This window comes from Perissodus microlepis, chromosome 20, assembly GCF_051167445.1.
Source record: "Perissodus microlepis isolate ML-2025 ecotype Zambia chromosome 20, ASM5116744v1, whole genome shotgun sequence".
Classification (NCBI taxonomy): domain Eukaryota; kingdom Metazoa; phylum Chordata; class Actinopteri; order Cichliformes; family Cichlidae; genus Perissodus; species Perissodus microlepis.
The window spans coordinates 8,805,309-8,830,650 of record NC_140480.1 but is presented as its reverse complement, the minus strand read 5'-3'; the positions used below and the strand labels follow the sequence as shown (position 1 = coordinate 8,830,650).

The 25,342-nt window shown below is 39.7% G+C and overlaps 2 protein-coding genes across 3 annotated transcripts; both read left to right on the top strand.

The window, feature by feature from the left end:
- Nucleotides 1–9,832, top strand: tmem115 (transmembrane protein 115). 2 transcript variants are annotated; one of them, XM_084917697.1, is made up of 4 exons: nt 1–103; nt 857–1,545; nt 3,177–3,541; nt 5,388–9,832. In XM_084917697.1, the coding sequence occupies exons 2-4, from the start codon at nt 1,054–1,056 to the stop codon at nt 5,689–5,691; spliced, it is 1,161 nt and encodes a 386-aa protein (XP_084773823.1). In that variant the 5' UTR covers nt 1–103; nt 857–1,053; the 3' UTR covers nt 5,692–9,832. The 2 variants fall into 2 exon arrangements, with proteins under 2 accessions (XP_084773823.1, XP_084773824.1); XM_084917698.1 differs by lacking the exon at nt 1–103 and adding an exon at nt 111–403.
- Nucleotides 9,833–11,045: 1,213 nt separating this feature from the next.
- On the top strand, nt 11,046–24,360 carry rhoab (ras homolog gene family, member Ab). The gene is made up of 5 exons (XM_084916748.1): nt 11,046–11,168; nt 18,478–18,635; nt 20,079–20,199; nt 21,133–21,263; nt 21,468–24,360. Exons 2-5 carry the CDS (start codon nt 18,480–18,482, stop codon nt 21,639–21,641), a joined length of 582 nt encoding a protein of 193 aa, XP_084772874.1. The 5' UTR covers nt 11,046–11,168; nt 18,478–18,479; the 3' UTR covers nt 21,642–24,360.
- The last annotated feature ends 982 nt before the right edge of the window (nt 24,361–25,342 follow it).

Here is a 25,342-nt window from a genome sequence, read left to right as displayed (position 1 = left end):
AAGTTACGCGACGGCGTTTTTTCACCGATTGTTGATGACGGTGGCAGACAGCGCAGGTCAGTTCGCTGTGTGGTGTTTTCTGGGAGGAGAAGTGCCTGGAAAGGTAACATAATTTTGTCTGGCAACCTGCTTTGAAAGGAGAGAAGAACATTAAAATAAACCAATGAAGCTAGGGTCGTATGAGAAAGACTATGAACTGTATGAGAGCTGACGCTGGTCCGGGAACATCTTTAATATTGTTTTGAGGGCCTGTTGCTAGCGACGGGAAACCCTCAGGCTAGCCCGGGCCGAGAGGACTAAGAACTGGGGCTCGGTGGGCTTTTTCATCGACCAGGTTTTACTGGCCCTAACTGTTTTGTTTTACACTCACACGAAACCTCTTCTGATCTTCAGTGGACATAAAGTAAAGTACTTGGATACACTCTCAGTTTGACAGCTAGCTAGCCTTAGCTATCAGTGTTTACAAGCTAGCTCAGCCAGACTGCTCTTAAGAAATTACTACTTGGCTATTTTTGCTTCTCTTATTGTTGGCATATTTGGCTCCTAGCACCTGTCTGGTAACTGGTGGTGATTTGTAAGCTTGCCCTACTTTTGTCTACACCGACTGAAGGTCGCCAGCTTGATTAAAATGCCCCAGCTAAGGTTATCTACTGAAGCCCAAAGTTTGTTACTTTGTTAAACTGTAAGAATCAGCGTTTTTGCTTGTTTTCCACTGTACTTTTCCTTTTGAAGGGTAGATGAGCTGTAACGCTTCAAACTCCCTTAATGAGTTTTAATACAATTGCTAACAAACGTTTGCAGGAAGAGTAGAAGCTAACTGTATTGATTACTAAAGCTGCCTATGCCCACTTCACAGACGTTATCCGGATGAAGGCTCACAGAGAAGTGTGGATTTTGATGCTGTCAGGACCCACGGGTGTCTGCTGTTCTGCTTGGCATCATTGACCTCTCTGCGTTATTCAAGATCTGCTACAACAACAGGCAACTAGTTCTGCTTTTTTAACTCTTTTGGGCCGAGTTGCTCAAAGAGGACCTTCTTCATAACTGACCACAATGAATCGTTACCTGCCCGTGGCACGACAGCACTTCCTGGCTGCCCTTGCCAGCACCAGTGTAGTAGTAAAAGCTATAAGTGCTCTAGTAGTACTGCTGTACCTGCTTTCATGGGCTGTCAACACTCCATACGCATTGGGGGTGACCCCGGGCTACCTTTTTCCACCCAACTTTTGGGTGTGGACGCTGGTAACCCATGGAGTGGTGGAGCAGCACGTCTGGGGTGTGGCAGCCAATGTGGGGACAGTAATGGCCTGTGGGCGCCTGCTGGAGCCTTTGTGGGGTGCTCTGGAGCTCCTGATCTTTTTCGCAGTGGTTAACGTGTCTGCAGGCCTGTTAGCAGGCTTCTCCTACCTCCTCACCTATGTGGCTACCTTTGACCTGGACTTCCTGTTTGCTGTGCGTGTCCATGGAGCAGCCGGATTCCTGGGAGGTGTCCTGGTGGCACTGAAGCAGACCATGGGGGATACTACAGTGCTCAGAGTGCCACAGGTGAGCCTAATTAATAAGAGGGTGGGGTAAAAAGGCGTAAAGATGAACTGAGTATGTACCCTAACCACTGCACAAATAACAATGGAAAGCTAACCACTAGTCTCTAGAATATGTGCATAAACTCTCTGTTTTTTGGACGTGACAGATCAATATAACACCAGTCAATGTCGAATTATTATTATTATTAATTATTATCTGGATTAATACAAGCTTAGGAGTATTACCTGCAGACTGCTTGCTTTGCCATTAGATGTGCAGCAGTGATTAATTATTAGTAGATATGTAAGATTTAGTGTCTCAAAATTACTTTTTTAGACTGGATGAAAGTTGGAATTTCTGGTTTTGATAGGAGTGCATATATTGAAGAATAAAACCAAATGCATATGGTGGAGTACAGTGTAATATCACTGGCTTTGTATGATATGTGTTATCATTTGTGGTTTTATAATGCAAAATTCAGGTGTTTCTTTCTCTTACCTTTCACTTTGCCAAAAGACATGGAACAGGATGTACTGTTGGCTAAAAAGTACTCAGCAACTTTTCAGTCTGAACAAACACAGGATAAGTCTTGATGAGATTGTATCTGTAATTGTGTTTAAAATAAACGACCATATTGCATTATATGGGGATTTGGTGTTTTACCTTTTTTCCTGTATAGAGAAGTTTTGGCACCCCCTCCGCAGAGGTCTTTTACAGAGGTCTGTTATTTGGACTTTATCCATTCATCCATCCACTTCAACTTTTCAAACTCAGGGGTGTGAGGTGACTGACCATAACAGGTCACCAGTCTGTCACAGGGCTGGGTTTGTATCAAGTGATAAATAAAAACAAAACAAAACATAGATTTCTGTCAGCTAGATATCACAGATTCATTGCCTTAACTGTAACACTTGTAAGTTGTCTTCCCAAAGTCTGTAAAAGTGGTCTGTTTGTAGTTTATGCTGGAGGAGGGACATAACTTTTTTTAATTGTCATATTTCTACCATCTGTATATTAATTTAAAAATCATGTTGCAAACGTGAAACGTTTTCAGAGGTTTCATTCATCCAACTGTCATTTTGTCACCAGTTTTTGCTCTTAATGGCATTATATGGTCATAAGTTATCACTGTGTAAGCACATGTAGTTTACAGACTGAGGTGTTCAGCGTTTTCTCCAGTTGGCCTGTGTTCGATTTTCTTCGACATTTGGACTACAGTGCAGTCTTTTAATTTACATTTTAGGGTTTAGTTTCCTGCTCGTCTGCAGAGCAGCTGTGTCCAGATAAGGATTTAGTTTTTCTTGCTGAGACACACTTTAGCGGCATGTTCCCAATATGTTTCTGAAACATCTTGGCCATTCTGCCTCAGTTTGCCCTCATTTTTGCTTTTTGTGCTTGTTGCGAGTTTGAGTGAAACTGGGTCACTTCTCAAATCTTCTCAAAAAGGTTAGGAACTTTGTTGAAACATTTGTTGAAACACTTTGACTGTGACTTCTGCCTGTTACCCGGCATCTAACCAGTTGGTTTTCCCCATTCCTAAATCTAACTCACTTAAAGAGATTGTGAGAACTGCGAGCCAACAAGTTTTTATAAAATGGTAGCTTCCTCGATGATTTTAGCCACTAGAACTGAAGTCTTTCTGTTCCTTTCAGGTGAGACTCAAAGCAGCACCAGCTTTGGTCCTCCTCTTCTTGGCTTTATTGCGCCTGTCTGGATTGCTTGACAGCTCCGCTCCCCTGGCTTCATACAGTTATGGTGCACTGTCTGGATGGGTCTACCTGCGCTTCTACCAGAGGCACAGCCGGGGCCGCGGCGACATGTCAGACCACTTTGCCTTCGCAAGTTTCTTCCCAGAGGCAGTGCAGCCAGCTGTGGGACTGCTGGCAGGGCTCGTCCACTCTGCCCTGGTGAAGATGAAGGTGTGCAGGAAGATGGTAAAGAGATACGACGTGGGAGCGCCCTCCTCCATCACCATCAGCTTACCAGGGACAGACCCACAGGATGCAGAAAGGAGGAGGTGAGTGAGCGCAAACAAGAAGGAGTTAAATATTTACATCTGTAAACATATGTCCTCATACACTAAACTGAAAGTGAAGCATTGAATACAACCAGCCTCAGTTGGTCTCTGTAAAGTGTTGTATAAAATGTTATTTTTGCCTTCATCTATTTATATTTCAAATTATGGTCTAAAATGCCCACGTTAAGGCCACACTCCAACAGTCCCTGCATCATTAAATAAATGGTGCGAATAGGTTCCTAATGGCATTCTAATGCCGTTCTATTAAAAGAGAACGTTTGAGTTATGGCTCTTAAAATGTCAGACTCTCAATACACATTCATTAATAATACATTGTTAATGGGATAGCTACAAAATATACTTTATTGTGTGTGTTTGGTGTCATGTTTGGCAAATTTACAAAGTAAGGGAAGAGACCATAATCGTAACTGTAAAAAATGTACAAAATAAGAATTGCATATTAATTTAAACACTTGTGTATCATTAACATGATACAGTTATTTATTTAGTTTTTTACAATATTACAGTAGTTGTTAGTAGCCATGTAGTTAACCAAAGAAAAGACTGGGTGTGACATGTGTGTTTTGTCTAGAATAGCAAAGTCTGCCAGTGTGTTCAGTGACATCTGTGTGTAAGCACAGATATCTTAAAACAAGTTACTGTTACCACTTTAGATTATATGTTTGTTGATGTGAAACAATTGTGAATTATACATTTGCAACTTTTTTGGCTACATGTTTGGAGAGAAATAAATGCCCCCACAGCAGCAATGACTTCTTTGACATTTTAATAAATTTAGAGTTGACTTTTGAGCAAAAGTTAAGTAAAACATTATTTAGGATTTTTTTTTTTTCACTGCTAGATTTGGGTACTCCTACTTACAAAAGCAATCCTAAAAGACAACAGAGAATTTGGTGAGGTAGCTCTAGTAAGTATTGATTTGTCATAACTAGGAATGGATGGATTCAGTTTGACATGTCCGATCTTGACTCAAAAAGCTTGATTGGGTGTCACGACAGCGGCCAATCTACTCAATTCAGTGTGACTTTATTCTTTGTTTATTACGTCACACCTCAGCATAACTAGTATAAGAGGTAATGCACCATGGAGGAAACGGAGAGCAAAGAGTCAGGAGTAGTTTTGTACGTTTGTGGTAGTTTTTGACTTAACCACCAACTTTGGTAAAATGAGTTGACGCAAGTGAAAAGCTCTATTGGTGCTTTTCCTGTCAGATTCTGTGTTTCTCTTAATGTTCAGCGTCACAATTGTTGGGGGGCTTTAATTGCACAATGATGTAATCATCTTAATTTCTAATATTTCGTTTCCACTGACTCCCTAATGTGTTTGAGACAATAGGTGTACTTGTTGAAAGCAGGGAAAGGTGAAATTAGTGCAGTATGAAGTAGTCTAATCAGAATTACGCCCAGTTAAAATGGGTGTAATTCTGATTAGACTAGTGCAAACACAATGTTTCTTTTCTTTTGGCACCATTCAAATAGTCACATTTTATTTTACAGTTAGAAAAGCAGTGTTTGGGTTGAGTCTGATGTTGCCTGACACAAAAACTTGTGTCAGATACTTGAAGCCAAGTTATTGGAACTCCCTCAGGGGCCCACTTGGTAGATGTTGCTCATTTTTATATGTATTTTTTATTTTGGTGAATTTAAATATTGTTCAACATTATCAGCTTTTTAGTCTTTACCATTAAAGACTCTCAGTGTGTACGTATAAAATTCCTACAAGAATCCCATAGAGACACATTACTCACTTCAGTTATGTCAGTAGTTTAGTGTTTTAGCCCTGAAATCATTGAAGCAAAGCATTTCTCTTCGTCTCATCCTTGTAGACAACTGGCCCTGAAAGCTCTGAACGAGCGTCTAAAACGCGTAGAGGACCAGTCTGCTTGGCCCAGCATGGATGACGAGGAAGACGACGATGACGACGAGGTCAGAACCGACACACAGCCGCTCCTACCAGGCGGACGTGAGCCCTCCTCCACACCAAGAACAGCAGGGGGAGCCATCAGTGCCTCCCTCTCCTCCACCTCCTCATCATTGATGTCACAAAGTGGCGGAGCACCTTCCTCGGGTGGAGTGCAGCACCCAGAGTCCAGCATCATCAGCTTTGAGGATGCACCTTCAAGATCATAGCAAACAGAACACAAGTGTACAGATATGCACGCTCTGTTTGAGGTCACTGGCAAGTATACTGGTGTGTTCAGAGTTCCTGACTAGTATACAGGTTTATTCAGTGACAGCTATTAGGCGTATACACACACACACACACACACACACACACACACACACACACACACACACACACACACACACACACACCCCTTTGACCAGTGTATACAAACAGCTGTGCACACTCAAACTCTGTCAGCATCATTGTGAAGCCCAAAAGACTGTACAGTGCTTTCAGTTGAGACACGATGGTTGTAAATGCTCAGTGTAGTTGGGCAGACTGAACACTAAATTCTTGACTCGCTCCTGCATACAAACGAAAGAAAGTCACAAAAATTCTTTCTTTTCCAGACTTAATCCCAGCTTGCAGAAATCTGTTCACTGCTTCATGTGTCTTTTTCTTTTTTTCTTTTTTTTGCTTTCTAAATAAATAATGAAATGGGTGTATGATATTCTTTTTTTGTAAGTTTTACAGAGCAGCCATATTCATTCTTTTATTTTCCGCTGTGGGGAAAGCTGTCCGTGACAGAGGCTGGGTTTGAGTTCCTGATTCTCGATGAAAGACTGTAGCGCGTCAAATTGAGAAGCACTAAGTCAGATTAGCTTTGGGTTCACTGGTTCCAAATATAGAACCAGGTGTGGAACGGAGGAAGCATGAAAAGCATGTTACTCAGCACCAACTGCTGGACCACAGGAAAGAAGCTGCTGCGGGTCTGTCCTGCTGATGAACTGTGTTACCAAACATCAAGATTTGAAAAAGTGCCAGGTGAAAGAAAAATTCCAGACCAGGTTAACTTGCCACCTGATACCTCTCTGGAATCACAAGCAGAAGTACAAACCACATTAACCCCCCCCCCCCCCCCTTTTTTTTTTTTTTGTTGTTGTTGTTGTTTCTTGTCAGTGGACAAAAATGTGGGACACCCCCCCCCCCCCCAAATAGTCTATTCACTTATTTAATTCAACAAAAATTGAACTTTTTTGGACTAACAAGACATGTTGGTGGTGTTACACTCACACAGATCTGTGGATGATTTTCTTGTTTTGCAAGCTGATTTTATTTCTTTCCTGATCCTAACCTGTTTACACTTCTGCATTCAAGATTCTGAAATTATGCTACAAATGTGTGAGCAAGTGCTGTTCTGTTATCTGGGTGCCTACAATGAAGGGAAGGTGGTCATTGTCTGTGCTTCTTTTATCCATTTGCACCATTAGAAACGTGGTATTTAAAGAAAATCACATTGATTTATGAGTTACCGATTTTAAGTTTTATAATTGTTGTAACTCTGGCACTGGTCCATGAGGACAAATGATTCCACAAACAGAGGACTGCTGTCCGGGTCAGTTGTCAACATGGCACAGGTCTCACAGTCACATCCTTTGGACTTGTAGCATTACTATCTCTAAATTTATACTTCCAGACCTGGCTCGTGGTGAATTGTTTTCTAGGGTTGTTGATAGCAGCTAAATTATTTCATCTAAATAAACATGAACTTCATTTACACCTAAAGGTCATCAGTTCACTGATTGTGCTGCCAGTCATTGCTGTAGCTGCTGCATGCTATTGTGGAAACGATCAAATCATTGAATTTGCAATTTCCCTCCTGTCCTTTTTGATTAGAGTCATTTGAAGCAAATGAATTGTTTAGCAATGATGACAAACTGAAACCGTACTTTGGAAAAATACTTTTGCACTCATAATCATAAGCTTGTAATTTCAGTGAGAAATTCCAGCTAGCTGAGACTGTGAACCATGGTGGTTTTTTAAATCACTTTAGATTAGAAGTGCAAAAGTCCATGAGGTTATATTCACACCCTCCTTCGGTCTCTATGATTCTTCCTGTGAAAACAGGCCAAACATTAAGACTAAACGCTGATTAGGGTGAACTGCTAAGAATTAAGAGTTACCTCTACTTTCCTGAAGATATTTAAGAAAATTACAGATGATTATTATTATATTATTAGGGAAACTAGGGAGCTACAAAAATGAGTATGATGTTACATGTGTAATTCCATTTAATAGTTTTCTTTTTGTATTCAAAATAAATATTAAAATAGGTTGTTTTTAATGTTGTTTTATCAACATAATGAAACTTCCTGTGTCCCCACACCTTCAAAATAAAAAAAACAAAAAACCCACATAAATGTAGCCAACCAAATTGAATTCCTCCTAAATGAAAATGTTTATCTGTGGCTCAGAAGGAGTGATTCTGAGCACGCCTTTGAAGCTACGAGAAAACGGTCAGCCTTGTGTCTGGACTCAAATTTTCACTGAATTTTAACACTGAAATATAGAATTGGGCTCTTTGCTTTTTAATAAATGGCAAAAAATAGCCTGTAGTCTGCAGACCTTCGCCCCATGTGATAAATTGAAACGGTTGATGGAATGAGATGTGATGTTGAAAGGGAAGTGATAAGCCATATCAGAGGGATGGAATTCTGTGTGCTGTCCTGTTTATTCTTGTTTTATCTCACTGTGCTCATATTTTGGCAAGCCTGTGTATACATGGGATGATTTGGGCCTCTACATTAATTTGAATGTTACTGTTTCTGTAAATGAACGGACACAGGAACTGATCTTCAGAGTGGAGCAGGTGAAGCTGCAGTCAGACGTCTGATACCTCACACTGCACCCGACCATCAAACACAGTAGCAACGGATAAAAACAGTCAAGGCAACTTTGTACATAATTGCATAGAATTACAGTGCAATTTACAGCTTTATGGTGTCATTTTCATACCCTTTACATGCAAGATAGTCCGCAAATAGTCAAATAGCAGTTAAAAAGTGTGTGTTAAGCTTGACTGGCTGCCCAATTCAGCTTGCATCACAAAATCAGCATTGCAGCAAAACATGCTAAAGCGATTGCCTGCAGATAACTGTGAAGTTCAGTGATTTGGTGAAGTTGTACCATTTTATTTTTTTATTTATTTTTTATTTTTTGTTAGTGGTTTGAAGGCCGTGGAGCATTGTAGCTGGCAGTCTGAGGTTTCAGACTGAATCTCGTCAGTCTGACATTCAGCCAAACCTCACCTCCAGTCCAGTTTCCAATGTTTTGTTTTTTATTTATTTCCTTTTTTTCCCCCTTGAATTAAAATGTCATTAAAGCGAAGAAGGCAGATCCTGTCTGTGTGTCTAATCCCTTTGTACAGTTGGGTCAAACTATAAAAACTGCAGACGAACATAATGAATGATGTCAGTGCTGTTCACTGTTAAATTACAGTGGCCTCTGTTTTAGGCTCTGCAGAAATGCTAGCATTGCAACTTGGCTGACATAAATTTGGTTCAAGTCTTTTTTTCCCCTTCCCCTGTTCACATGTATCATGTCTTCAGCCGGGCATGGTGACTTTTTTAAAGCTTGTTTCACTCCACCCTTACATTCATCCTTAAATGTATTCTCACAAATCATTTCCCAAGTGGATGTCCAGTTACATAATTTTATGTTCGATTTTTTTCAGGTCTTAAACAAGCTCCTTCACTTGAGACACATGAGAGATGGATGAAAATTGTATGCCCAAGGTATAAAATTGGAAGACGAGTAACTGAAGGGCTTCATGTGTTGTTACATCAGAATTTAAGACTTCTTTTAGAACTATTGCCTCTATTAATCTGATTGTTTTTCTTGTCTTAATTTTCCAGTATGAGTGTTTTTACAAATGTGGAGCTGAGAAAAGAGAGTTGTAACAATGACATTAAATATAATCACTGCTTGATATGGCTGGGTTATCACTTGTAAGGTACATTTGGGTGTTTGGGGGATGCTGTACATGTAAGGTTGTCAAGTCTTTAAGACACTTTGTGAGACAACATATTCCTAGGAAAAATGTCATTGTTTTGGGAAACACCAAACTTCATGAGCTTTGGATAAAAATGGTTAAGAAAGATGAGACTTGTGTTTTGGCAGAGTTGATCACCCACAAGGTTTATTTTTCTTGCTTTTCATTACTTCCATTTTCCTTCTCTGTCTCTACTTTTGCTCCAGCAGATCTCGTTCACACTAAGGACATCTTTCTTTCTCTGTACTGTGGCATTTGCACAGACTTCTGTTGATTTTCAAATATATTTGTTCATCTCAATATGAAATAAAAGGCGATTGTATGAAATGTTAGTGAATGGTGTATTACTCTTGTGGTAATTGGTACCCTGCTGTGGACCTACTATAGAATTTGTGGGCTCAGTAGACATGTGAAAAAGTTAGTTTTTACATGTCACTATAAGTCACACATCAGACCTTTAGAATCCTAAATTTAGATTTTTGGGTTTTTTTTTTCAGCTTTCCTGAGCATTGCACAGTCCAACCTTGATGGGTGAACTTGCTGTGGCGTCCACTCCTGGGAAGACTGTCAGTTGTTTTGAATGTTTTCCACTAGTGACTAATCTTTCTCATGTATAATGATGAATTTATAATAACCCTTACCAGAATGAAGGGGAGAAACAGTTGTTTCTTTAAGATCATTGTTGATGCACTTCCTCCTTGGCATTGCATTAACACAAATACTACCAAAGCCTTTGCTTTTATAGAGGTGATCACACAGTAGTATTTATTAGCAGGACTTGGCTAATACTTAACCTCTTAATTCCTAGTAAAGTAAAAAGTGTGATTAATTTGGCAGATATTATATATTGCCAGAGGGGAGGGAAACCTGTAGTGTAACATATTTATTTTGTTTCTCATATTTACAGGAACAATTTTACACAATTTCGTCTCCCTGCCTCTGAATTGGCTTGTTTTTTCTTAATTTGACCGCCAGGTGGGGCAGTAAGCACATCGTTTTTCCTGTTAGGCTCTGGCTCTGGCACTGTTTAGAATTGGACCTTAAAGCTATAACTTGGGTTCAATTAACTCGGTTCTTAAAATATTTTCGGCCGTAGGGGCATAACCCCATCATTTATTTTATACTGGACCAGTACAGTAATGGCCACTGTCACTTGTTTAGCCCAAAGCTACAATTAGCTGGAACCTAAGGAAAACGAGTTACTGTTAAGGTGTAAGGAAATGTTGGAGTCAGTCGTTTTGGAAACTGCGTAGTGGTTTAAGTAAGATTATTTTAGATTACCTGTAATTGGAAACCCTTGTAAAAGTCTTTTGGTTGGATAGAAACACTTACGCTGTTTTAAAACACATGTTAACCTGAGTGAAAGTCTTTTTTTAAAAATTCCACCTGTGAAATAGACTGTGTTTATGGCTCACATAGTACCCTGAAATTACACATTTCCACAAGTGTTCATACCAAGTCGTGCCCGCGCAGGTGTGGCTCTCAGGCTCGTGCCCGCCACCCCTCCCCCTCTGCTAGAAACTACAAACCTTAGCGGCTCGCTCCCGTCAAGTAATTCATTGTATCAGATTTAGACTGGAGGAAGCAGCGAGCGAGTCGGCTGGTCGGAAAAACAACTTTGGTCCGAGAAACACTGAAAAACCCAACTGCTAGGCACATAAACTGAAGGTAAACAACTTTCTGCGATATCCGACTATGATGAAATGTTGTTTCTTTCGCACTGTTATTTTTAAAAGTGATGGAAATATTTTTTTAAAGTTGCCCGGAGCTGAGCGAGGCCGTGCTAGCGAAGCTAAAAGCTAGCGATGTTAGCTTACGGTAGCTAAGTTAGCCTTTCCCCGAGCCGACCTCTATTTTAGTGCCGCTTCCGCAGTTGCTGTTCAGTTGTGCTGAAGAAAAAACTAGTGTGTGCTTATAGTAGAAAGTCTTTCGACCCCTGCCTCCCCCTAAAGAAAATTATCAGGCTCTACCGGGCACTGTTTACAAACTGTGCAAACTTAGCAAGGCTTATAAATGGAACCGCAAAGATTGGTCTAGATTGTCGAGTCTTAACCAAACAATGAGGCGATTTTCCTGACTTGCCTCGGCTGATCAGGCGGTTCTCCGGCGTCTCTTTTTTGACTGTCTGTTAGTATGGCTGTTAGGCGGGTTATAATTTTCCCGTGACGAGTTAAAGATAAGAAGGGCGGTGTGAACGAGCGTTGCAGTTTCTTTAAAACCTAAAATTCATATTTCTCGTCATTTTGTACGCTTTAGAAGGCGTCAGTTGTACTTGGGCGCACCATTTCTACTTATTAGGGCATTTTAAGAGTTGTGTTTTCTTTGAGACGTTTTGTGGCGAGAAGGTTTTACCTCTGGTAAATCGTACGTGTGTTATGTGTGGATCTCGCTTGGTGTGTAGTTTGGATGTTGGCCACCCACCCATTCTTCCACTGCGGACACACTAGCCATCTGTTGCCTCTGTGATGACGCCATCTTTCTGGTGACCCACCCAGTGGCTAGCTGGTTAAAAAAATGTTTGGTTTAACACTCCCGAGCTCTCACAGGCGACACAACTTTTTCTGTACCTTGGCTATAGTGGACGACCATATATAGCAGAAGTCAGCTTTCTAACCCACCACATAGGTGTTGCTTGGTGATACCAAAGTGATCCATCATCATATTTATGCTTTATGGTTATTGTTGATGTGACAGTATCATGGGTGTGACTTTGTGTTCTCTCACAGTTAAAATCAAAACTAAAGATCTAATGCAGTCTTGGAGAAATGGTAGCAGTGTATGTAATTGTCAAGTTGACAGAAGTATTTCCTGTTCTTTTTTTCTTTTCTTTGACTAATAATGAGAAACTGTTACATGTAATCTAGTGCCGGAGTCAGTGACCACAATCTCAAAGCATAGCTTTTTGTATAGCATTTAAATTGGTTTTAAAGTACTGTACGTTAATAATCAAAGTAATTATTTCTTGACATTATTCTTTTCAATGTAGAATAGCCTCCAGGGTAACTCCTTCATAAGGTTCTATCACTCTGAATCTGCCTCCTAATACACGAGCAAGGTTTTACTGCAGGACTTGCGCGTTGTTGCCCTTGAAGCTGTTAACTAAATTCATATCCTCTCCACTGTAATAGAGGAAGATGATGGCTTTTGAACAGTATCCAATTTAGATAAATGGTCAGCTTTGTCAAAATAATTTCATACCGATTAAGACTTCTTACCCATACCGCATATATATCAGTACATGCGTGATGACAAAGACAAGCCCAAAGTGTAGGATGGTGATGAATGGGTGGCTGGAATTTGTGTGCTGGTTATTGGTAATTGTTCTGCAGCCTTATTATCCATAATAGTGTCTCCAGAGGTTTGTACCAAAGAAACTGTAATTGTTTTTATTTTATTCTTTAAATTGCAGTTGGTACCATAATCATTTTTAAAATGGTGCATATTAAATGTTTAACAGTAATTTTATCGGCTGTGCTTATCTGTAGATCAACTGGTGTCATACACTTGATGGTATGCTTAACCTAAGCTAATAAAAGCTTCTGGTATTGATTATGGTAACTGGAGTCTCAGAACTGAAATGCATTTTGAAATTGTTGTTAACAAGAATTGATTGAGCCTTTGAAATTTGACAGTAGTGCTTTTACTTATGGTTTTCTTTTTAATTTTAATTGATGATTGATGACTGTGCCTCCAGTTTGCGGAGTAATTCAGTAAGATGTAGTTATCAATGAACAGTTATCAGAATGTAGTATGTAATAGGAACCTACATTTCTACTACATGTATTGTATTAATAAGGCCCACGATGTTGTTCCCTTTAATTTAATGTTGTGTAAAGTACACATTATAGTATGTGTGTTTCATTGTATGTTTATAACACTACAGGGCTAATCTGTTCAATGCTGTAAAAAAACAAACATTTCCTGTTTATAAAACTGGGCTGGAAAGGGCATCACATATGTGCATACTTTAAAAGTAAATTTGAAAACCGAGACCAAAATTGCTCCCAGTTACTTACAGTGGTTTTATCTTCGTGTATTGTGATACCCAACTGGAGCTGCTAGTGCTGTTAAAACATTGAGTGTGGCAAAATTCATTTAAGTATGAAATGCACTGAAAATTCAAAAGAAAAATTGGATTTATTTTATTTTGTTTATGATCAAATGATCAAAAACTGTGGCATAAATAGTTATTTCCTCTAGATTCGTACCTGCCTGAAAAATGAAAGATGAACTGAACCGTGGGTTTAAAGAAATGCTACACCCTTAAAATAAATGAATTATCATCTGATCGCATACAGGGCAAAACCGAAACCGTGACGTACAGATTCATCTGCACTGTTTACACTGACAATGGTCTGATATTTACAGATGGCTGTCTAGCCACTTTTAGCAAACCAGCAGGGACAAACTGGAGTACACACCATGTTGAATCAAGTTCAGCAACATTGTACTTGGTAGGCTGAGATGGCATCCAGTCAAAAAACCATGGGTTTGACCAGTGTGAAGAAGCTGTTTTCAATTCAATCTTTCACACAGACAGAATCCCTAGATCACAGGGGACATGGCCAGATAGCTAACTCGATGAGCAAATACTGTAAGGTCATAATTTAAAGGGCTGTCTTGACCAAAGGTAGCTAGTATAACAAGCTCGTCTTTGTTACTTTGACATGTAATGACCTGAGTTCCAAAGTAAATTCATACACCGTGTATCTCTAGCCAAACTGCTTACAACAGGTGACTACTGCCTACATTAAGTACAGGTTATGTTAGGGGAAAAATCGCTGAAATGCAAATATTTCTCTTCTTGAATACAGCCCTTGTGAGCAGCCTAGTCATTTTATTAGCTGAAGATCTATGACATGTTTTCAAGTCTGTAGTGCTTTAGCAAACTAATAGCGCATACATTACCAAGCAGTTTTAAAGGGGATATTTTATACTGCATTTTTCCATTATGTATGTGCTGTACATATTGATAATAAATTGCATTTCTTTGGGCTGCAATTTATTATAAATATGTACAGCACATACATGTTAGGTCACAGAAGAAGCTTGTGACAAGTATCTGTCAGAAATTGAAATATTTATCAGCCAGCAGTCAGTTAACCAGCCTTAAGTGGGGGTAATTTCCCACCCAGGAGTGGGGTTTTTCCTCGCCAAGCATACACACCTTATCGATGCCACCGTGGCACTTTCTAAAGGTTTCTTGTCTTTTTGTTTTTGTTTTTTTCTTTCTAGCAGACAAGATAATGAATCATCAGGTGCACAGTAATGTTTAAGGCTGTGTCATACAAAGTGAAAATGCTGACAGAATAGCATTTCACTTCACACTTGAATGACATGTGAAAGCATTATGGAAGTGTTTTGTGTTTGAAAGTAGTTGTGTATCTAAACAGGATTGCTTTTCATAAGTAACCAGAAATGCCTACTTGATTTTTTATATAATATTTTAACAAACTAACAAAAAACTGCTGGCTAAGTGTATATTAACCAGTTGTCATTTGTTGCTCTCTGCTTCTCTGTGTACTCTTCACTGTAAGTTGATCCTGTTGGTTGTCAACGTCTCTCTCATTTGAGTTAATCTAATAGACTCTTGCTGACTACCATGCTAATGGGGTGCACGTGTAGCCTAGTCCTTACTATCTACAAGATTATGAATGACAAGTGAAGTAACATGTTACCTTGGTTTGCTGCTCATCCAGCATACAACACAGCTTGTATAACCAGCCATGTTTTGCTAAACTCGAACAATATACTATCTTTAGTGACGGTCCGCTTGCCCACTATCTGCGTTATCACCATGATGTTGATGTCTGAGAATGTGGTGTTTTTGAAAAGGACTTGTTACGTCACTCCTGTTAATTGGCAAACATGTTTAAATTTAGAAGGGCTATGAAATCTGGGCTGCCTAAATTTTAACAGCCGATGATGATGTGTGGAAATCTTCATTTCACATTCTGTTTGTTGCAAACAGGTAGACAATGCTCAAGTTTAATTTTTTCATTGAGTACATCTGGATTTTAGAAAAGGAATGCTTAACTAGCAATTATCCTGTCGTTTAAATGTACATCTAGAGACACTAAGGGCACTTAGTCATTATTCAATGATGCCCTCTTGAAAGGTGCACGTTTACTTGATGCATTGGTCCGGAGATTTTACATTACAATCTCCACGTCCTAAAAAAATTGGCAGGTATGTGGAAACTTGCACAGAGCGTCACAGTCATTGTCTGATGACAACATTACGTCATAGATCCTAGCATGCTCACAGCTCCAGAATCTATAAACACGCTTTGTAGCTTTCAATCATGTGTGGGATGGACAACATTGTTGTGTAGTTTTTGTACTTTGGCCATCATTATTGCCATACTCTCACCCTAAGAACTAATAATCAACCTATATTAATCTTTTGACAGCACTTCTGTACTAGGTCATACTTACATTTTGATAACTGTATTTACTGAAATTAATGCCTAAAACCAGCTTTATATCATTTCTACTGCGGAGACCCCTGCTAGCTATTAAGCATGGTTGGTACGTTTAATGATTTGGTCATAGACGCATAACCAACATTCATCAAAAGGAGGTCACAGATACTCATTTTTACCTAGTGGACAAATTGACTGTATACCCACCTCTAGGCTACAGCTGCCCCAATTCTTGTCTTTTCTTTTTATCCTCAAGTCATGGTGGGGGTGGTCTGATTTTTTTTTTTTTTTTTTTTTTTTTTTTTGGACGCCGATGTCCTACTTAGACAATTCATCTACCATTTATAAGATGCTTTCCATGCTGTTAGGAATTTCAGTCCCACTAGGAATTTAGGAATTTCAGCTAGTGGGAATTTCAGTCCCACTAGTTGATAACTGGTGGGACTGAAATTGAAAAGAAAAATATGTAACATAATTATTAACTAATTTATGTTCACTTGCTTCATCCTCTGTTTCTTAATTTCTATGGGAAGGGGCTAACTGAGCAGAGCAGCGGGCATAAGATGAAGACAACGCAATTTGTTCCTGAGCGCAATACAAGCCAGTCCTGGCCAGAGCATTAACAGCTCTGTTACAGTTGCTCTGCTCGGCAAGCAAATTTTAAAAAATGAGAGTGAAGCCCACAGGGAAGAGCAGCATAGCCAGCGAGTGACAGGAACTCTAGCATGTATGAATTTAACTGGTGGTTGATGAATGTGTTCTGTGGAAAACCTCTTAGTGGTGGAAGTAAGCCCTTTGTCCAGATGTGCTGTGCTTTAGGAAAATGCTGCCTTTTCATCAGAAATTTACTTATTTTTGTTGCCAGAAACTAAAGACTGTAGGCACATGTATTTGAGAATTTCAGTTGCATGCAAATTACTATATGGACACACACACAAATATAATGGTATGTTAACTAATTTTTATTTTCATGCAGCTGGGGTTTTATTAAACTATGGTACATCAATAAAACTCTGGTACCCTAGCAGATTAAAGGGGCCAGTTAAACAAAGATACATCTCCAGAACTGCAGCAGATTAACACCACATCTTAGCTGACGGATTGAAAGACAACAGGAGAGGTGTCAAGCAGTTTGCTCTCTACCACGCCTCCACCTGACTCACTATGATGGAGATAGCAGGGTAGAGAATGATGATTGGCACTCCACACTGCTATGCCTTCTCAAACCAAGGAGGAAATATCCATTCAGGGATGTGATTTATTAGCCCTGCTATGTGAGGTCCTGTTGTCCTTGTGCTGTTAGCAAGTACACAGTATATGTACTGTGTTGGTGTGAAAGTCTAAGCAGCAGGGCCACCATGACAAATGAGCTATGTTTGATGTGTGCTCAATGAATAAAGAGAGTGTTTCAGTGTGTCCAGCTGAACAACGCTAGCATTTAAAACACATTTCGTATTCAAATGAAGACAAGTCACCTTCTTTTGTCCTGTTTAGTGTCTCAGATTTTTTTTCTTTTTAAATGTGGCTGAGATTATAGTCATTTTCCATAGTTTAAACAGCAGTACATATTAAATAATTGTAAAATATCTGTGGAGGTTCAGCAGAAAATCCAAAACACTGGCACTCATTTCGTGTCTTTAACATTCAGCTGAATGCAATTTCCCAACATGGACTGATCCTAGCTGCTGCAAACCAGTGACACAAGACTGCATGTCGCTCATTTGCACTAACTTCCCTTAACTCTGTTGGGCAAGTTCATCTCACACCCACACTGGTGCGCTTGTTGGGTCATTTACAATAATGAATTACTGGAACCTTGACTCAGAACTTCCTAGTAGCTCGCATCTTTGTGCACCACGCATCACCTTTGTGATGTTGTGTATAGGTAGTGCAGAAAACGTGCAGTGCAGTTAGAAGAACAGGAGACAGTGTAAACACTACACGTATTCTTAAGTTACACGCACAAGACATTGGATTATTAATGAAAGTGGGTTACAGTTATTTACTCAATTTTACATCGAGAATATGAACAACGTAATTAACCTTTTAGTTTTTAACAAACTATATGTAGTAGCCTGCAGGAAGTTTAACTTTACCCCAATACAAAATGATTCCTGCTCTTTTCTTTGCCATTTTTATCAAGTATACCCTGTTTTCAAATCAGTTTGAATAGTGATACCAATATATTTCTGATTATTTTCTGATTTCATTAATCATTTTACAACTCTAGGGGGCTTCTGAGACAGAGTTGCTTTTCAGCTATGTGGTTTAAAGGTGTTAAGTGTAGTGTTGCATAGTTCAGGTGCACCTTGCAACACTACCCTTCTATGTGGCACAAATGTGACTCAACTTTCACATTTTCCTCTGTTCTCATGCTCGAAATGGGCAGTCAAACAAAACCTGAGTAGCACAAATTTTATTGTGACCAGGAGAGTAATTCTCCCAGTCAGTGCCTTTTTGATGCTCTGCTGTAATGCCATGCTATACATATACTTCATGCAACGCTTTTCCTGTGGTTCCCTGATTAAAATGTTCCTTTTTGTATTCCACCAGGGATGGCAGCCATCCGTAAGAAGCTGGTAATAGTGGGGGATGGAGCGTGCGGGAAGACTTGCCTTCTAATTGTCTTCAGCAAAGATCAGTTCCCTGAAGTCTATGTCCCCACTGTGTTTGAGAACTACGTTGCTGACATAGAGGTGGACAGCAAACAGGTGAGACAACTGCAGGGATTCGAACTACTACACTGCCTACTGATACTTAATGTCATGTAAGGGTGGTGCTTTGGGGTAGATGCTTTAGACCTGTTGACCCATCTGCATAAGTGACTGTTTTACTCTGTGAACAAATGCCATTTAAAGATTCTTACCTCAATTTAAAAAAAAAAAATTATATAATTTTTTTTTTTACTAAATATATTACTGTATTTAGTTTTACTAAAGTAGGTGACTCAGTCTTGGGTCTTCTAAATGTCACAGCACATCTTTCCCTTCCTTACTATCTGCACTGGTTTTTGTGCTGGGACTCATTTCCTGGGTGCTTAATCATGCTCAGTGCTTTAATTCTACCTTCAGGGCCAAGTGAGCAAGTGTTGAAAAAATGTACTGTTCCATTTTCACATCTTCCTTCACACAACAGCAGTCATCTGCTAAGTCTGGTTTCTTTTCGAGCTTGGTCATCATGTTTTACAAAGTGTTTGTAGCTTGTGTGTTTGCACTAAGTGAGGATTATATAAAATATAGTAGGACACTCTGCTCTGGAGTTCAGTGGATTTGATTATTTAGCACTCCACACATATCCTGTGTGGGTGGAGTTAGTTCTTCCCAGATAACTGCGGCAGCCAGCCTCATCAGTCACAAACTCTTGAGTCCTGACCTCTTTGTGGGTTAATAGGATTCTGGGACGGGAAGTCTTTATTGGCTGTCTGATTTCTAACCTCCTGTGCTGCTGCAAAGGATTCATGCTTCTTGAAGTGTGACACATTTCCAAATGCCTTCTTTTACCATTTAGATTTGCATTCTGTATAGAGAAGATGTTATGTCACTGTCATGTTTTGTATTGTCTCTGAAATTAAATGGCACGTGCAGAATGAACAAGAGCACAATTTATGTGAGCACATTGTTGGTATTTTTTCCCCTACCTCTTACAAATTTGGCATTACATGTACCAAGGCTTTGCAGAAATATTAATTTAAACTAAAATTGCTCTTTGAATGTGATTGATTTTAGGCAGCTTGTGGATGTTCTCTTATGTCTGGCTAATAATGTAATGCTTTATATGGCTTTCAAACTGGGTATTCAAGAGGTTGTGGAGAGAATATTTGAACTATCGAATGGCAACAGCTGGGGAAAAAATTATTTATCATTTCCATATCATAGATCATCACTCTTTCAGGTCTTTTTCAAATTATAATTAGTGATTATGTTAGTAATCCTTGCCAGTTTATGGTTGCAAAAAAGCCTTTGTTGTCAGGACTGTCTGCTGCAGGTATTTCTCACCTTCTTTGCTGTCTTCAGTGTAAAATTTATGCTGATCAAGATGAAAATTACACATTTTTCCATCCCTTTTGATCCTTTTTTAAAATTTTTCCTTGTTCTCCTTTCATCAAATCTCATCTTTTGTCCTTCTTTGCCTTCTCTTTTCTCAATGTTGGTCAGGTGGAGTTGGCTCTTTGGGACACAGCAGGTCAGGAGGACTATGACAGACTGAGACCTCTCTCCTATCCAGACACTGACGTCATCCTCATGTGTTTCTCCATAGACAGCCCTGACAGCTTGGGTGTGTACAAAGCAAACACATTCTCGCAGTTACATACATTCATGACATAAATAAAACCAATTGTCTCTTTTGTGTTTGCCACATTTCTGATTTCATTAGCAGATATTTCTGGACTGTTTTGATTGTGCACTTTGCAGAGGAACTACTTACATTTGTGTGCACGCAGAGTAACAACTCGTTTGTTATGTAGTGTCATCCACTCCTGCTGTTAAACATAAAGTCGTATCTTTTTTCCTCATGATGATTATTAACAGCACTTCCATGATCACATGGAAATGGCTGTACATAAAAGTGATAAAAGCAGCAGAAAATTAAACTGCCAGAGAATAATTAAATAAGATTCAATGAAAGGACATTATAGTTGTAATAAAACAAAGTCTTGCACGAAAGATTGTCATATATCTTCAAAGCAACATTTTTTGCTGACCAAGTAAGATAACATTTGATACTCAGTGGAGATAAAAGCAGAGCTCTTTCTTCTTTTCAGAAACCTAATTTAATTATGTCTGCATAAGCTTAAATTTTAAAGACTAATCAGAACGCTGACATCCTCCAATTTTACTCCGCTAACACATTTAAATGTAAATGCAGCTGCTGTGACATCAAACTGCTTTGTTTTTGCAAAGAATGCAATGATGGTTTGTGGTGCCCACTTATCCTATGAAAAAATGGGATTAAATGGTAAATAGTACTTTGTTTCTCCTTTAAGTGAGACACAGAGGGCTACAAAAAGATAAACAAGTCCACTGGAACAGGGCAGGGATGGACACATCATCACTGGAGAATGTCTTAAAGCAAAAAAAAAAAAAAAAAGAAGGGTCACCTCAGGCATAAAGGGCTCTCAATTAAAGTTTTGTCTGACAGTTATAACACTTAAACAATTTAATTATTTGTTTGTTTATGCCTCCCGTCTCTGGTCTTTGTCCATTACAGAAAACATTCCAGAGAAGTGGACCCCGGAGGTCAAACACTTCTGTCCAAACGTTCCCATCATTCTGGTCGGAAACAAGAAAGATCTGCGTAATGACGAGCACACACGCAGAGAGCTGGCCAAGATGAAACAGGTGCCTGACTTTTTACCTAGTTTGAATTAACATGTTTGTTCTGAACTAAATGAGAGTGAATCTTAAGTGTTCTTCTGATTTTTAGATCTTGAATTAGTGGTGCCGTGTTTCTGCCAGTCACTATAGCAAAAGCTGTTTGAGATTAAACACTTATCTAGAATATGTGTGTTCCTAAACTACCACTTTGTTTTTCTCGGCTAATAGGAGCCAGTGAAATCAGAAGAGGGCCGAGACATGGCGGGGCGGATTGCAGCATTTGGCTACATGGAGTGCTCTGCTAAGACCAAGGACGGCGTGCGGGAGGTGTTTGAGATGGCCACCAGGGCAGCACTGCAGGCCCGTCGTGGAAAAAAGAGCAATAAATGTGTGCTACTGTAAATTGGCCGTCATATTTGGACTGTTTTCATCCTGGGTTACTATACCTGGGGATAGGGCTTGGGAGGGACAGAGGGATTACAAGATGGGAGGGAGGGAGGGAGGGGGAGGAAGAAAAGAGTGCAGTAAATGACTACCGCTGTAACCTGGCTGTTTGTTGGACTGAATTTACCCTGGGACTTGGGTTTGAAAGGATTTGATGGCAAAGTACAGGTGGGGAGACGAAGGGAAGGGAGATGGTAAACGACTACCGCTGTAAACCATTGGGCTCTTTACCTGTGGGTTTACCATCTGGGTGGGAAATTTACACCAGCGACCAGCCAAACGCTGGAACAGTTACTTTTCAACAAGCCACTTACACTGATAAAGATCCTTAAGATCGAGTCCTTCGTAAAATCTAGCTGGCAACTGGCAACCCTGATAAAGTTGCTCATGAATTACAGGGAGTTGGGGACAATAACAAAATTTTTCAAGTTTCCTGAATGGATGACCAGACAGACGGAAGGGAGAAACGGACAGCACAGTAAATGAGTACCACTGTAAAAGGCCACCAGTGGACTTCATCCCCAGGTGCTCATGCCTGGAATTAGGGCTAAGATGGTGTGAAGTTTGGAAGATGGAGGGATGGGATGTATGAAGTTCTGAAGTGGCCACGATAAGACAGGGAAGCCAGGGCATCACTTCCTAGTTTTGCACTTTTATCTTACTCGTTATATGCTGTAGGTCAGTTAAAACAGCCCTCAATAGGAGACAAATCGCCAGTTAAATAAATTGCTCCTCAGAATGGTGCTTGAAACAAATTTGAGGTGTATTAGCTAGCACTTCAATCCGATGGAAGAAAAACATCTTATTGATAGGATTAAACTAGTAGTCACATGCTGTCAGGTGGGTTGTGTTATTGGAGAGGCATGGAGCATGCTCACATGCCATTTAGTTTCTCTTTATAGTTAATCCTCTGTTTATAGACTCTGTGACAAACACATTTAGCCTCTACTCTTACTGGATAATCTGTTGCAGACACCTGACATTGAGTGCTGTTGTTATTTGAGGCTAGCTGCTTGTTTTAAATGAGATCTGAAGTGTATCTTATCACAATCTGCTTGCTTCAGATGATCTTAGTGTTTTAGAAAACACAGCCAGGTTCAGTTATTTCCAGGTTAGCAGCAGTGTGCCTTTGGTGGCCAGGCAAGATGAGCATAAACATGCTGGAGTCTTAACTGCAGCTGGTTTGTCTACTTTAGTTCACATCTGAGGGTTCTTTAACATTTAAGTTCTTCAGACTGAATCAGTGGAAGTGGCGGGTGAATTGTGGTCCCATTGGAAGACAAAGGTAGCTTCCTGTGTTGCGTAGACCCACCTGAGCAAACTGCCATGGCTCTGCTCCCATCCCTTCCTGTTCCACAGCTGGCCACTGGTGCTCATCCTCCTCTGGTTTTAGACCAGGACAAAGAACGAGGAGAGGAGAGTAATGTTTACATGCACACCACTGATTTCCTTATTTGGGATGAATGACTATGAATATTACGTGTGTGTGCTTGTGTAGGCATATAGAAGGGTCATGTGTACATTAAGCGGATCAGGTAAATTTTTGAGGGGGGGGAGGGAACGGATGCCTGGGATTTACCATCCCTTTTACAGGTTGCCTGTTAGTAACTCCCATCTGCTTTAATGGTTAAAGAGAGACAAACAACAAAGTGACATGACCTTTTTATCCCAGAACAGTGCATAGAAATGCCAGAATTGTCAGGTTGGTCAGCCAGGTGGATTTCGTATAACATGCAGGTGAGCCACGTCAAAGAAATAACCACCTGCTGCTAATATAGTTTTTGTTTTGTTTTTGTTTTTTTTAATAAAGAAAAAAGAAAATGTAGGCATGGCCAGTCTGAGGATTGGTTAGTCACCAGCCTTTCCTGACTTTACTGTGCATTTTGCTAACACATTCTGGCTCTCTTCTGTGAAAGTGTTGCACCCTCCTGTTCTTCTTCCTGGTCTACAGGGAGGAGCCTGTTCTAGAAACCAGTCTCGTGGTGTTTGTTTTTATACTTTATTTCCAACTTCTTTAAAAAAAAATGTCATAAACATATGTTGTCTATCAGTATTTTAAAAAAAAAAAAAAAAAATGAGGTGGAAGACTAGGGAATACTTATGTTGCTTTAGGTTTTTGTTTTTTCCTTCTCTGTGCTTTACCTGAATCTTTCTGATGATTTACAGTTGGTTTTAATAACCAATCAATCATCCCGCCAAATGCTGTTGTTGGGCAGTCAGGAGAAAGGCTGGCCTCTCGGCTGCCTGTCTAGAGCATCGCTAGGACAATTAGTGCTGGCTTTTTTTTTTTTTCTGTTTGTTTGTTTTTGAACACACTGTTAGCTGAAAAGACAAAAAAAGGAAAGCAAACTTTATTCTCATGTACAAATCATTTTTATTTCTAGTTTTTATTGTATTTTTAAGTCCTTATTTTGGATGCTGAAGTAGTGATTTAAACAAAGGAACAGGAAAAAACAAGCTGTAATCAAAGTCTGTAAATATATTAAAAAAAATAGGAAAAAAGATGTGGGTTTGTTCATACTAGGCTATACACACGCACATGACTGGAAACTATTTGTAAACTAGCTTTGGTTTGTGTAATAAATTACTTTCTATAACACACAACTCCTATTCATTATCGTCTCCAGGTTGGGGAAGAGCACTTTGGCTCAGTCAATAAACATGTAATATAAATGGATTGATGGTTTAGTGTTTAATGTACTGGTGCCTTTATGTCTTAAGATTACAATACTATGTCTGAATACATGACAGTAAAACTAGCACGGGAAATCTAGAGAAAAATCCAGACAGCAGCTGAGGGGAAGTGAAACGACTTGAGATGCAATAGAGCATTTTAAAAGGAACCAATTCTTTCTTTCTTTTTTCCTTTTTAAGCCTTTACTCGAGAGGTACATTTCAGGAAAAAAAAAAAAAAGTAACATGAAGCAAGGACTCAACTCAAGGTTGCTGCAGCCAGAAACTAACTTAATGTTATGTGGGGGATGCACTAAACAATCTAAATGAGTTGCACAATACAGCTCAGGTGATCAGGGTTTAGGATTTAGTCTCTCACAGGAAGCTTCAGTCATGCTCTTAATCTTAAAGTCATCCACACTTAATTTGTGCTACAGAACGTGGTCATTATTTTATACTTTGTGGTCTGAGATCAGTTCAGACTGAGAAGTCTCAACTCAGGATGAAAATATGAAATTGCATTCCCACTGCACCTTTAAACGTCAGAATGAGCTTAGATTAAATAAAAAGCTGATTCTCGCTGAAGTTTGATTACGACCTTGATAAATAACCAGTCGTTAGGACGACTGCTGCCTGGGGAGCAGAAAGTAACACCATACCACTCAAAGATGATGTTCCTGCGCTGCAGAGAGTGTGTGGGATGCTGAGGTGAGGCAATTTCAGCCTGCGTGGGACGGTGCTGGATGTTGTGGGGCAAGTAATCGAGAATCTGCGAGTGTGTGCGGAGTGTGGTGCCACTCGGTGTCCAGCAGTGGTTGTGTAATGCAGCGTGGAGGAGTGGAAATCCAGGAATAAAATGGATTAAACGTATGAGCAAGATGGTACTCGCATGGAGCTGAGCCTACATACGCCTTTGTGTAACTTAAAGAAAAAAATACCTCTGTGTAGCACATGTAAGCAGTCAAACGGCGTGGACTAAATACTGG

Bases quoted from the DNA above. Each gene is read 5' to 3' on its own strand.
- rhoab (XM_084916748.1), top strand. From the start codon at position 18,480: ATGGCAGCCATCCGTAAGAAGCTGGTAATAGTGGGGGATGGAGCGTGC. The intron at 18,636-20,078 runs GTGAGACAACTG...AATGTTGGTCAG, and splicing joins TAGAGGTGGACAGCAAACAG to GTGGAGTTGGCTCTTTGGGA. The intron at 21,264-21,467 runs GTGCCTGACTTT...CTCGGCTAATAG, and splicing joins AGCTGGCCAAGATGAAACAG to GAGCCAGTGAAATCAGAAGA.
- tmem115 (XM_084917697.1), top strand. From the start codon at position 1,054: ATGAATCGTTACCTGCCCGTGGCACGACAGCACTTCCTGGCTGCCCTT. The intron at 1,546-3,176 runs GTGAGCCTAATT...TGTTCCTTTCAG, and splicing joins CAGTGCTCAGAGTGCCACAG to GTGAGACTCAAAGCAGCACC. The intron at 3,542-5,387 runs GTGAGTGAGCGC...TCATCCTTGTAG, and splicing joins CAGGATGCAGAAAGGAGGAG to ACAACTGGCCCTGAAAGCTC.